This window comes from Salmo salar, chromosome ssa08, assembly GCF_905237065.1.
Source record: "Salmo salar chromosome ssa08, Ssal_v3.1, whole genome shotgun sequence".
Taxonomy (NCBI): domain Eukaryota; kingdom Metazoa; phylum Chordata; class Actinopteri; order Salmoniformes; family Salmonidae; genus Salmo; species Salmo salar.
Genome location: NC_059449.1, coordinates 22,488,273 through 22,500,825, shown reverse-complemented (window position 1 = coordinate 22,500,825; position 12,553 = coordinate 22,488,273). Strand labels below are relative to the sequence as shown.

Below are 12,553 nucleotides of genomic sequence, written 5' to 3'. Positions count from 1 at the left end.
AAACTACAACACCGCTAACGTTAGCTAGTTAGCAAGCGGTCGCTAGCTAACGTTAACTCTTTTTTATATACGTTCAGACACTTAAAACGATTGAAAAACAAATGTACTGAATTACCAATTTCGGGTGGTTCTTTTGTTGTTTTCATGCAAGTCCCCAGACGTTGTTTGAACAGGGATCCAGGCCTATCGAAACAGACTCAAATTTCCAACTGCTGCGGTAGCAAGTCGTTGCAATTCCAATTCTGGGCGTTCTTGCCCCACTGCACGACCGAGTAGCAAAGTCGAATCTCCACTATTCACCAAATAGCTTTACCTAGATTACATAAACATGGGTAAACTAACGCTGAAAGTGAATAGCTAAGCCGCCATTGACTGTGTACTCTTTTAGGACCAACCTAGAATAGATAATAGGTATGTTCCTCGGCTTGCTCACTGCTCTTCCTCCCCGACAGTTTTCCTATTTTCCCTTCCCTGAGTGCGAGATGACGAGCACACACACAGGATAGGGGATGGGTTCTTTACCGTAATTACCATTTCTTGCGCATTAACCCAACACCAACATGCATTGTAAAGTAAGGTGGTTTATTTGATAAAAATACAACACACACGAATTAAAGTTTTATTTTCTGAATCAGTTAAATGTTTTCTGTAACATCAATGACCTTTTCTTTACCAGATAGGCCAATCAATGAATAAAAGCAAAGCATTCTGGATATGCATAACATACAGTATGTCCTGTCTGGTAGTTACCATCATCTGTAGCTAATATAAAATTTTAAAAAAAACTAGTAACATCAATATTAATGAGAAAATTTAAAATCGGAAAATGTACAGTTTACAGTAGCTGTATCAGTCTTACACTTGTACAAACTCATATGTGTGTACTATGCACTGATAACATAGTTTATTTGATAAAAAAATATATATATATTATTTACACAAGCATGAATTATTTTAGTGCACTTTCCATACATACTGCACTATAGGGCACTGGTCAAAATAGGGTGACATTTGCGACACAACCATACATTTGTAAAAACACAGGTTATGGGATATAGGATACATACATTATGCAAAGCAGCACCAAACTGCAACATGTGTACAAATCTGTAATTCAAGAAAAGAGCTATGAGTTAATTTTGATGAGAAAGTTGCCAAAATATGAAATTAAAATCACGTATCATTTTTTTCCCATCATTTATATTTTCTCTACACCTTTCTTTCTCACACCCCCACCAGTCCCAGCTAGTATCTGATCAGGGTTTTATATGCAGGAAACGAGTCAAGACATACTGTACTCAGAACTGTGGAAATTACCTATATCTTTACATTGATTATTCTGAAGATCTGTCTGTGTGTGTGTGTGTGTGTGTGTGTGTGTGTGTGTGTGTGTGTGTGTGTGTATATATGTGTGCGGACAAACTGGAGAGATATTAAAAGTTAGAAATGCAGCACCCAACCCAACTCATGTCCATTTCCTAATTTTGTGGAAATTACTCAGAATTTAGTCAATGGAAATGACCTACATCTTAGATAGCTTATTCTGGAGATGTGTGTGTGTGTGTGTAACCTGATCTTGGGCAGTGTGTTCAAAGACTTGCCTCCTGCTCGTCCTCTTCCTCCTGTCCTCTGGGCTGCTCTCCCCTCTCTCTGCCAGCAGCCCTCCCTCCTGGGATGCAGGGGAAACCCCTCCACGCACCGCTATCCAGCTCTCTGTTGACACCTACTGACCTAAAGAGACAGCACCAGGAGACTACTGTTTACCGAAAGGAATCTCAATACACACACACAAGCACGCACGAATGCAAGCACACACACACACACACACACACACACACACACACACACACACACACACACACACACACACACACACACAACACCATGACAGTCCATCTCCCAGCTAGTTCGTATTCAACCTCTATTACCTGGCTCTTGACTTGCAGAGCAGAAACATAGCGGTGGTGGTCAGCAGCACTATGACCAGTCTGATGATGACAGCTGGCAGAGGAGAGGCTGGAACAGAGACACGTATTGGTTAGCATCCAAGTGATTAGCATCAGAACCATCTGTGAATCAGAGTCTGTCAGTTAAAGTTACGTCTGGTTCATGTTCAGGTACCTGTTACGGTCAGAGAGAGGAGCTCACTCTCAGAGGAGAAGTTATGAGAGAAAACATCATTCTTATAAACACAGCTGTAGTTTCCTTGGTGGGAGTCGTCTGCAGCAGGGAAGAGGAAGGCAGCAGAGTGATTGACAGCTGGCTGGGTCTGGGTTCTGTTGATCCCGGGGAGCGTGAGGAGGAAGGAGCCTCCTGGGTACTGTGGCTGAGTGGAGCAGGTGATGGTGAAGCTGTGGCCCCATAACAGCTCGGGCCCCGGGTAGCCCCTGGACACCCCTTCCGTTGAGACATTCAGGGAGATATCAGGCTGGACCAGGAGATCTGGAGAAGAGGATGGAACATCTAATGACTTTCCTAATTTAGATGTGATGACATCATCGATGTGGAAGTAAGTGTAAGTGATTAATAACACCCTCCCATACAGATCAACACAAATAGATACCTACCCTGTTTATGAGGTTTATTGTTATTCTATTTCAAAGATGAAGGGCCTACAGCAACTTATAGACTTTAAAATACAGTAGCAGTTCTGTTGATCCCGGGGAGCGTAAGGAGAAATTGAGGATTTCTATTTGATTAATTAGTCATGATTTAATGCAATAGTACAGTTTTTCTGATAGTTTGGCTCCATTTAAACTATGACGGAAATAGTCAAACACACAAAACAAATATGTTTCCCGAGTATCAATACAATGCTAGAACCTGAAACCTGAAAAGTGTCTGTAAATGTACTATCAAAGGAAACTTCTCCTCCTCACTTCAGAAAGCTGTTACATCATGTACAACAAGAGTGAATCAGTAAAAAGACAAACAACTCCACACCATCTAACCAACAAGTCTTACCTGAACAAACCACACCGGCATCGTCTCCGTCGTGAGAAAAGCTTCCGAAGCCAGCGTATGAGTATGGGCATCGGCGCAGTTCAGACTCTGATCCTCTGCATGAAAAATAAATCTGTGTGACTAATCCAGATCCTCTCCCAAAGTAACTGCCTCGTGTTGCTGTAACTGCAGAACCACAGTCCAGCCGTCTGCACACCACAGTTGCTTCATTGATGTCCCAGTCAGTGCCCGCTATTGTGGCCCCACCCAAATGATGTAAAACCACTTTCCCTGCACACCTACTCCCTCCCTGCAACAGACCGAGTAGTGTAGCTAGACAGAGAGATAGAGAAAGGGAGAGTCAGAGAGAGAGAGCGAGACAAAGAGAGAAAGAATGTGTGAGAGAGATAGAGAGAGTCAGAGAGATAGAGAGAGAGAGAGAGAGAGAGGGGTACATGTACTGCTCTGAAAGCAGAAAAATAAAATAAGAAACAACATAGTGTTGTTTGATTTGTGACATCTGAAAGAAAGACTCCTTTACTTGAGCAGTTGAGTCCCACATCATTTCCATGTGTGCAGTTCTTCTTTTCTCTGGCTGCGGTGTTGCAGTCCAGGAGAAGGGACTCATTGCCTTTACACTGGAACTCTTTATCCCAGGTCTGACCCTCACCTTCTCCATAGAGCCCCCCCTGTAGAGCAGAAAGATCTGGACAGAGAAGCTCCCGACAAACTACCTCTGCATCCTGCCAGTCAAAGTCAGCTTCACACACTGAGGCCCAGGACTGATTGGACTTCACCTCCAATCTACCAGAGCATGCATTCTCTCCACCCACAAGCCGCACAAAGTCTGAGGAAAAACAGATGAAGGAACAATCGATCAGTTGTGTTGTTGATTCTGTTATCCGCAGGTTGTCAATCCTCTAGCACACCTGGGATTTCTAATCAGCTAATTCTTGATTGGCTGAATGTGTGTACGTGTGTGGTTTGTGTGTACCTGTGTGTGTATCAATGAAAACCCTTTTCTTAGAAATCAAGAGTGCAATGATCATCCCTCCCCATCTATCTCCTTCTCCCTCTCTCCAAACATCTCCCTCTCTCTCTCCCTCCCCTCCTCTCTCTCTCTCTCTCTCCCCCTCCTCCCCTCTCTCTTAACAAACACTGGATATTCTGTTTACAGTTTTTGCCGATTGCTTACACACTGAAAGTGAATGCTTAGACAAAAGCATCAAAACCTTAACTTTTGCAACCATCCCTTAAACAAAGGCACCAAAAGTACAAACACATTTTCTGCTTTGCACTTTGTTTGCAATTCTGCAACACACTTGCAAAACACTACACTGTTTCTTACATTAGACACTTCATTCAAGAATGAAATCTCTTGCAATCATTGGGAAAACACTTCTATTCAAAATCAAACATACCTGAAATTGGCAACACCCACACACATACATGAAAACACTTCTACAGTAATTGAACACCAATTAGTCTGAGCCTTAGCACTACAAATAGACAGGTAAGCGCACCTCTTTTGTGAGAACTTTGCAAACATGGATGCAGTAAGAGGTAGAGGTAGAGGTAGAGGTAGAGGTAGAGGTAGAGGTAGAGAACAAGAACAAAGGGGACCAGGCAATAGACAAAGACATATTTCTGACGACATTAGTCGCTACACGGTAGCATCCATAAGACGGACATTTAGACTGGAGAACGGGTATGTCTTCAACTTTCTACACTAGACTGTACCTATGGAATTGTTGCACGTCATTCTGCATCACAATACAATGTAGTCCTACAATATTAGGTCTATGCTCCTCAGTGAAAAAAATAAAGTATAGTACTGTGAAGTACATGTAATACAGTTCGATGTACAGTATAACAGTACAGTATGTAAAAACAACCTAACCAATGACATCATCTTCTTGCATTTTTTATAGAACTGCCAGACGACCCCCTGAGGGTGGAAGACAACGTCTGTTCACCCAGGAACTGGCCATTGTCAATCTAGTGTTGGCAAACACCATCTGCCTACATCAATCACGAGAGCAAATCATCGCAGATCACACAACATTCCATAATATCAACTGTGTCAGTATGTCAACACTCTGCCGCATCTTGCGTCAACACCAACTTACGATGAAGCAGCTGTACAGGGTTCCATTTGAGAAGAACAGAGTTAGACTCCAAGACCATTATGATTGTGCAAGTGTCACTGTACTATACAGTAATGGCAGTAGATTGGGTCCTATTGGCACTGCATAGATGCATTCAGACAAAGCAGTATGTGACCTAGGCAGGTGCCCCCATTCTGGGTGGGGGGGTGGTGGTGTCTGTGGGGCCACCTGCCTTGCCTGTAGTTTTGACTGAATATGTCTGACCTCACCCACCCCCATCCTTGTGTGAAAATGCAGACATTGTAGTCCTGTGTTTTGAGTTATACCATATTCACAGTACAGTGTGTGCATTTTCTGTTACAGAGAGTCCTGGACTTTGATGCAGCTGCACAGCCTCATGAGTTCATTTTCATTGATGAATCTGGATTCAATCTAGCTAAAACCAGGCGTCGGGGCCGTTTTTATAGGACAAAGAGCCGTTGTGAGGGTCTCGCGAGTGGTGCAGTGGTCTAAGGCAGTGCCACTGGAGATTCTGGGTTTGAGTCCAGGCTCTGTCGCAGCCGGCCGTGACCGAGAGACCCATGGGGCGGCGCACAATTGGCCCAGCATCGTCTTGGTTGGGGGGGGTTTGGCCAGCAGGGATGTCCTTGTCCCATTGCGCACTAGTGACTCCTGTGGCGGGCTGGGCGCAGTGCATGCTGACACGGTCGCCAGGTGTACGGTGTTTCCTCCGACACATTGGTGCGTCTGGCTTCCGGGTTAAATAGGCATTGTGTCAAGAAGCCGTGTAGCTTGGTTGGGTTGTGTTTCGGAGGACGCACGGCTCTCAACCTTCACCTCTTCCGAGTCCGTACGGGAGTTGCAGCAATGAGACAAGACTAACTACCAATTGGATACCACAACTTTTGGGAGAAAAAGGGGTAAAACAGTTTTTATAAATAAGGGCCGTTGTGGATGTCCCTGGACATCGCAGGGAAATATCACCTTGTGTGCCGCAATTAGTCTGCAAGGAGTTCTCCATCACCATGCCACCCTAGGTCCCTACAATACTGCACACATAATCATATTTCTGGATGCACTACATAATGCAGTTGTACAGGACGGACCAGAGCAGCCCAGGTTTGTTGTCATCTGGGATAATAGTTTCCACAGGGCTGCTCTGGTCAGGGACTGGTTCACCAACCACAATAACTTCACAGTTGTATACTTGCCCCCTTTTCTCAATCTGATTGAGGAATAATTTTTGGCTTGGTGTTGGAAAATGTATGACCGCCAATCACGTGCCTGCCTGCCTCTTCTGCAAGCAATGGAAGAGGCATGCGGAGACATTGAGGTGGGGTTAGTCCAGGGTTGGATAAGGCGATATTTTCCCCATTGTCTAGTGATGGCATTGCTTGTGATGAGGTGATGTGGCCTGACCCTAACCGAAGGCGGGATCCATAAACTATCCACCCCATCCCTTACAATACTATTTTTTGTAATTTTACTGTAATTATTTTTGTTTCTGAGTTTACAGTAACATTGTATTGATTACTGTACTGTAAGTCTAATTTTCTTTTTTGTTGTTGTAAAAACCTGCAATGGCAAAAAAGAAGCTGTATATATTTTTTTCTGAAACCTTTCTATTTTTGTGTTGAAATGTGAGTAGATGTACTGTACTGGAACAATCTTTCATAGACGCCTGTAGGAGAAAATTGAAAAGGTATACAAAGTACTAAAGACAGCAGTGTTTTGTATAAAGTACATCAGTGTGTTGTTGCTGCTTTGAAAGAGTAATTGAAATGGTGCATGTGTGTATCATTTTGTTGCAAAAATACAATTTTGAAAAAGGATAGTTAGGTTTTGATTGCAGAGTTTCATTTTGACATAAGTGAGATGTTGTCCAAGTGTTGTGTCTTATTTGGCTTGTGTATAGAGTTTTGACAAAATGAGCCAAATTCCACAGCAAGTGTGTAAGCAATCGCAAAAACCTGACGTCTTAAACAGAATATACACAGATGGCCAATAGAAACTAGAACAGCCTGACTTATTGAGATGAAATACCTGAGACTCACTCACCTGAACAAGCTACACCAACGTATGAACAGCGTTCAGCTTCTGGGCTGACTAGACACTCTCCAAGTGTAGACTCATTACCTGAGCACTTTACAGCTTGCCCTCTAAGCCCAGACGACGATGAGTATCTGTGCAAAGGGTACCCACAGTCCATTTGTTTACACACCACTTTCACCTCGTCTAACAGAGTATCCATGGAATCACACACTTTCCTCCATTCTCCATGGTGGAAGATCTCCACTTCCCCATGGCAGCTGTTGGACCCACCCACCAGTCTGACTGGGACATCAGCTGTGTACACTAGGGACAGGACAGAGGACGGATGTTACATTTAAAAATGTTAAAGGTGTGTGTGCTTGTGCATGGGTTTGCATGCGTGTGTGTGGGCGTGCACGTGTACCTGTACATGTGTGTGAGTGTGAGTGTGAGTGTGTGTGTGTGTGTGTGTGTTTGTATGTGCAGAGCAATTAACTGAACACAGACACAGTACATAGGTTAAATCCAAATGGAATCCTATTCCCTATATGATGCACTACTGACCCACTGGGCCCAGCTCAAATGCAGTGCACGATATAGGAAATAGGGTTCCATTTGGAACGCACGGATAATATATAATAAACAGAATTGAACTACCTGAGCTCCAGTACAGGATAATCAGCATCAAGACAGGTGTCATATCGTTTTCAAACTGGGGCTCCACTGGGCTATAGCCTACAGGTCTACTGTCTAAATACTGAGCTGTAGCCTACAGGTCTACTGTCTAAATACTGAGCTGTAGCCTACAGGTCTACTGTCTAAATACTGAGCTATAGCCTACAGGTCTACTGTCTAAATACTGAGCTGTAGCCTACAGGTCTACTGTCTAAATACTGAGCTGTAGCCTACAGGTCTACTGTCTAAATACTGAGCTATAGACTACAGGTCTACTGTCTAAATACTGAGCTGTAGCCTACAGGTCTACTGTCTAAATACTGAGCTGTAGCCTACAAGTCAACTGTCTAAATACTGAGCTATAGCCTACAGGTCTACTGTCTAAATACTGAGCTGTAGCCTACAGGTCTACTGTCCAAATACTGAGCTGTAGCCTACAGGTCTACTGTCTAAATACTGAGCTATAGCCTACAGGTCTACTGTCTAAATACTGAGCTGTAGCCTACAGGTCTACTGTCTAAATACTGAGCTGTAGCCTACAGGTCTACTGTCTAAATACTGAGCTGTAGCCTACAGGTCTACTGTCTAAATACTGAGCTGTAGCCTACAGGTCTACTGTCTAAATACTGAGCTTTAGCCTACAGGTCTACTGTCTAAATACTGAGCTGTAGCCTACAGGTCTACTGTCTAAATACTGAGCTGTAGCTTACAGACTGAAGAGTGAACTGAACTTGCAGCACTTCTATCATATGACGCCCTTCTTCAGTCTCACTGATATGGCATCCTCCTGTTTTTTACCTCCGCCTCTCACCGTTAAGTTCTGATCCGTTTTAGAAAGCAAAAAGACAGGAAGTTGCTCAGAGCACAGCCCTGTGAGTGGAATTTACCCATATCTTAAATCACTGACATCAAGATCCATAGATTATTGACGTACTAGTTGTCCTCAAGATGATGAAATGGACATAAATTGGGTTAATATCTCTCCAGTTTGTTACACAATGACACACACACACACACACACACACACACACACACACAGCTATTCATTACTTGTTTACAAAGTCTAAAATTATAAACAAACATATCTCATGAGGCATAAATAAGTTATATTATTCAAGAATCAATGGTTTATACTGAATCTGATTTACTGTAATATAATTAGATAACATGTCCATTAAGCAGTAGCCTGTTGTATATTTGGTATACTGAGTCTGATTTACAGTAATATCAGCAGTTGACATGTCCATTAAGCAGTAGCCTACTGTATATTGGGTATACTGAATCTGATTTACAGTAATATCAGTAGTTGACATGTCCATTAAGCAGTAGCCTATTGTACAGTTGAAGTTGGAAGTTTACATACACTTTAGCCCAATACATTTAAACTCTGTTTTTCACAATTCCTGACATTTAATCCGAGTAAAAATTCCCTGTCTTAGGTCAGTTAGGATCACCAATTTATTTTAAGAATGTGAAATGCCAGAATAATAGTAGAGACAATGATTTATTTCAGCTTTTATTTCTTTCATCACATTCCCAGTGGGTCAGAAGTTTACATACCCTCAATAAGTATTTGGTAGCATTTCCTTTAAATTGTTTAACTTGGGTCAAATGTTTCGGGTAGCCTTCCACAAGCTTCCCACAATAAGTTGGGTGAATTGTGGCCCATTCCTCCTGACAGCTGGTGTAACTGAGTCAGGTTTGTAGGCCTCCTTGCTCGCACACACTTTTTCAGTTCTGCCCACAAATTTTCAATAGGATTGAGGTCAGGGCCTTGTGATGGCCACTCCAATACCTTGACTTTGTTGTCCTTAAGCCATTTTGCCACAACTTTGGAAGTATGCTTGGGGTCATTGTTCATTTGGAAAACCCATTTGCGACCAAGCTTTAACTTCCTGACTGATGTCTTGAGATGTTGCTTCAATATATCCACATAATGTTCTTACCTCACGATGCCATCTATTTTGTGAAGTGCACCAGTCCCTCCTGCAGCAAAGCACCCCACAAATGATGCTGCCACCCCCGTGCTTCACGGTTGGGATGGTGTTCTTCAGCTTGCAAGCCTCCCCCTTTTTACTCCAAACATAACAATGGTCATTATGGCCAAACAGTTCTATTTTTGTTTCATCAGACCAGAGGACATTTCTCCAAAGAGTACGATCTTTGTCCCCATGTGCACTTGCAAACCGTAGTCTGGCTTTTTTAATGACGGTTTTGGAGCAGTGGCTTCTTCCTTGCTGAGCGGCCTTTCAGGTTATGTCGATGTAGGACTTGTTTGACTGTGGATATAGATACTTTTGTTTCTGTTTCCTCCAACATCTTCACATGGTCCTTTGCTGTTGTTCTGGGATTGATTTGCACTTTTCGCACCAAAGTACATTCATCTCTAGGAGACAGAACGCGTCTCCTTCCTGAGCGGTATGACAGCTGAGTGGTCCCAAGGTGTTTATACTTGCATACTATTGTTTGTACAGATGAACGTGGTACCTTCAGGCATTTGGAAATTGCTCCCAAGGATGAACCAGAGTTGTGGAGGTCTATAATTGTTTTTCTGAGGTCTTGGCTGATTTCTTTTGATTTTCACATGATGTCAACCAAAGAGGGACTGAGTTTGAAGGTAGGCCTTGAAATACATCCACAGGTACACCTCCAATTGACTCAAATGATGTCAATTAGCCTATCAGAAGCTTCTAAAGCCATGACATAATTTTCTGACATTTTCCAAGCTGTTTAAAGGCACAGTCATCTTAGTGCATGTAAACTTCTGACCACTGGAATTGTGATACAGTGAATTATAAGTGAAATAATCTGTCTGTAAACAATAGTTGGAAAAATGACTTGTGTCATGCACAAAGTAGATGTCCTAACCAACTTGCCAAAACTATAGTTTATAACAAGAAATTTGTGGAGCGGTTGAAAAACAAGTTTTAATGACTCAAATCTAAGTGTATGTAAACTTCCGACTTCAACTGTATATTGTAGACTAGGTCTACCTAAAGAACAAAAACAGTGATGTCTCGCAAACCCTAGTATAGGCCTACTCCATTCGATTTGACAGAGATAAGAACGAGGTAGGTTATTCACGTATGTAGCCTAGTGATATGAATTTGAACGTAAACCAAATGAGACTATATGGAGGTGAATATTTATTAGGCTACTTTATGACGCTAATTTAGCATTACTGATGTTTCCAAATACCTGTTTGCAGGATTTCAACTAGGCCTACAGTAGCCTACCTCAAACCAAATGTTTTTCAAAACTGCAAATGTATATGACATTGATCATGACATCTATTATCAACAGCTGTTATTGTTGCAATATGCATTAATGTCCCTTACAAAAAAAGATTGCAGTTTTGAAACTGCAGTAAAAGTGCAGTTATTGCAGTCGACTGTGGTATTTTGGAGGCAGTAATTACAGATAAGTGCAGTTACACTGCAAAATTATTGCATTAAAAAAACGTATTTTGGATGCAGTGTTGGCAGAACACTTCAGTTATACTGCACTCTGACTGGGGGTGTGTGCGTGTAAACACATTTTGATTTGCAGGTGGGGGAATTATTGAGATAAAGATTCTGTGGTGGTAAATGATTGTGTTAATACGATGACATTTTTGAGGACATACCTCAACCACCAGAGCTAGGTGTAAACAAACAGATGCTATGGACCAGACCAAAAGGTAAACAAACAGATGCTATGTACCAGACCTAAAGGTAAACAAACAGATGATATGGACCAGACCAAAAGGTAAACAAACAGATGCTATGTACCAGAGCTAGATGTAAACAAACAGATGCTATGGACCAGAGCTAGAGGGTAAACAAACAGATGCTATGGACCAGACCTAGAGGGTAAACAAACAGATGCTATGTACCAGAGCTAGATGTAAACAAACAGATGCTATGGACCAGAGCTAGAGGGTAAACAAACAGATGCTATGGACCAGAGCTAGAGGGTAAACAAACAGATGCTATGGACCAGAGCTAGAGGTAAACAAACAGATGCTATGGACCAGAGCTAGAGGTAAACAAACAGATGCTATGGACCAGAGCTAGATGTAAACAAACAGATGCTATGGACCAGAGCTAGGGCCTGTTGCACAAAAGTAGAATTAAGACATCCGGGATAAATGACTCAGCTGGAGCTCAATGAAGCCAAAACATGTGCGTCCAGGCTTAATTGGTTGCACAAAGACCAAGCCAGGATGAGCAGACACGGATTCATTAAGCCAGGTGAAACCAATCCTGGATAGGTGCGCGCTCACGGCTCACTCAAATAGACCCCGCCACAGATCACAGATTAACTGATTTACCATGGCAACTAGAGCCGCGTACTTTTCCCCGTCGGAAGCTACAAATCCTCATGGAGGCATACGAGGAGGTAAAATATATAATTAAGAAGAAAGGCAACACCGCCACAGTGATAAAGCAAAGAGAAAAAGCGTGGCAAAGTATTGCAGACCGCCTGAATGCGTAAGTAGTGCACAATTACACAGTCACCGCTCCGCTGAAACATCACAATTACAATTCAAATATTTAATTCACATCTCCAAAAAATGCAGTTGTACTGTAATTATGAAACGGTTAAATTTTTTAATTGAAATGCACTGCAGATATGAGTGAAATTGTGTAAAGTAACTCCATCACACTGTATAAAGCTATGATAGATTTTTTGATATTTTTACTGAAAACAAGACAAAAATACCAAGTAATTTTTTGCAGTGTGACTCCATTAAATGTGTGTGTGTGTGTGTGTGTGTGTGTGTAGATTAAACATGAACGGGCCAAAACGGACAT

The 12,553-nt window shown here is 42.3% G+C and overlaps 2 protein-coding genes across 4 annotated transcripts in view; both read right to left on the bottom strand.

Moving 5' to 3' along the window:
- Window positions 1–488, bottom strand: part of LOC106610489 (catenin delta-1) — a 40,043-nt gene extending 39,555 nt beyond the window's left edge. For all 3 annotated transcript variants that reach the window (XM_045722996.1, XM_045722994.1, XM_045722998.1), the window contains exon 1: window positions 116–488. The gene's annotated coding sequence lies outside the window, so the exon portion shown is untranslated. The remainder of the gene's footprint in view (window positions 1–115) is intronic.
- A 120-nt stretch (window positions 489–608) lies between these two features.
- Window positions 609–8,224, bottom strand: LOC123744216 (scavenger receptor cysteine-rich type 1 protein M130-like). Its single transcript, XM_045723007.1, has 6 exons — window positions 7,110–8,224; window positions 3,485–3,790; window positions 2,965–3,276; window positions 2,122–2,442; window positions 1,929–2,016; window positions 609–1,731 (listed from the first exon to the last, which is right to left on the bottom strand). The coding sequence occupies exons 1-6, from the start codon at window positions 7,300–7,302 to the stop codon at window positions 1,590–1,592; spliced, it is 1,362 nt and encodes a 453-aa protein (XP_045578963.1). The 5' UTR covers window positions 7,303–8,224; the 3' UTR covers window positions 609–1,589.
- Window positions 8,225–12,553: the final 4,329 nt, after the last annotated feature.

Bases quoted from the DNA above. Each gene is read 5' to 3' on its own strand.
- LOC123744216 (XM_045723007.1), bottom strand. From the start codon at position 7,302: ATGGATACTCTGTTAGACGAGGTGAAAGTGGTGTGTAAACAAATGGAC. The intron at 3,791-7,109 runs GTGAGTGAGTCT...GTTTTTCCTCAG, and splicing joins CGTTGGTGTAGCTTGTTCAG to ACTTTGTGCGGCTTGTGGGT. The intron at 3,277-3,484 runs GTAAAGGAGTCT...CTCTCTGTCTAG, and splicing joins TGTGGGACTCAACTGCTCAA to CTACACTACTCGGTCTGTTG.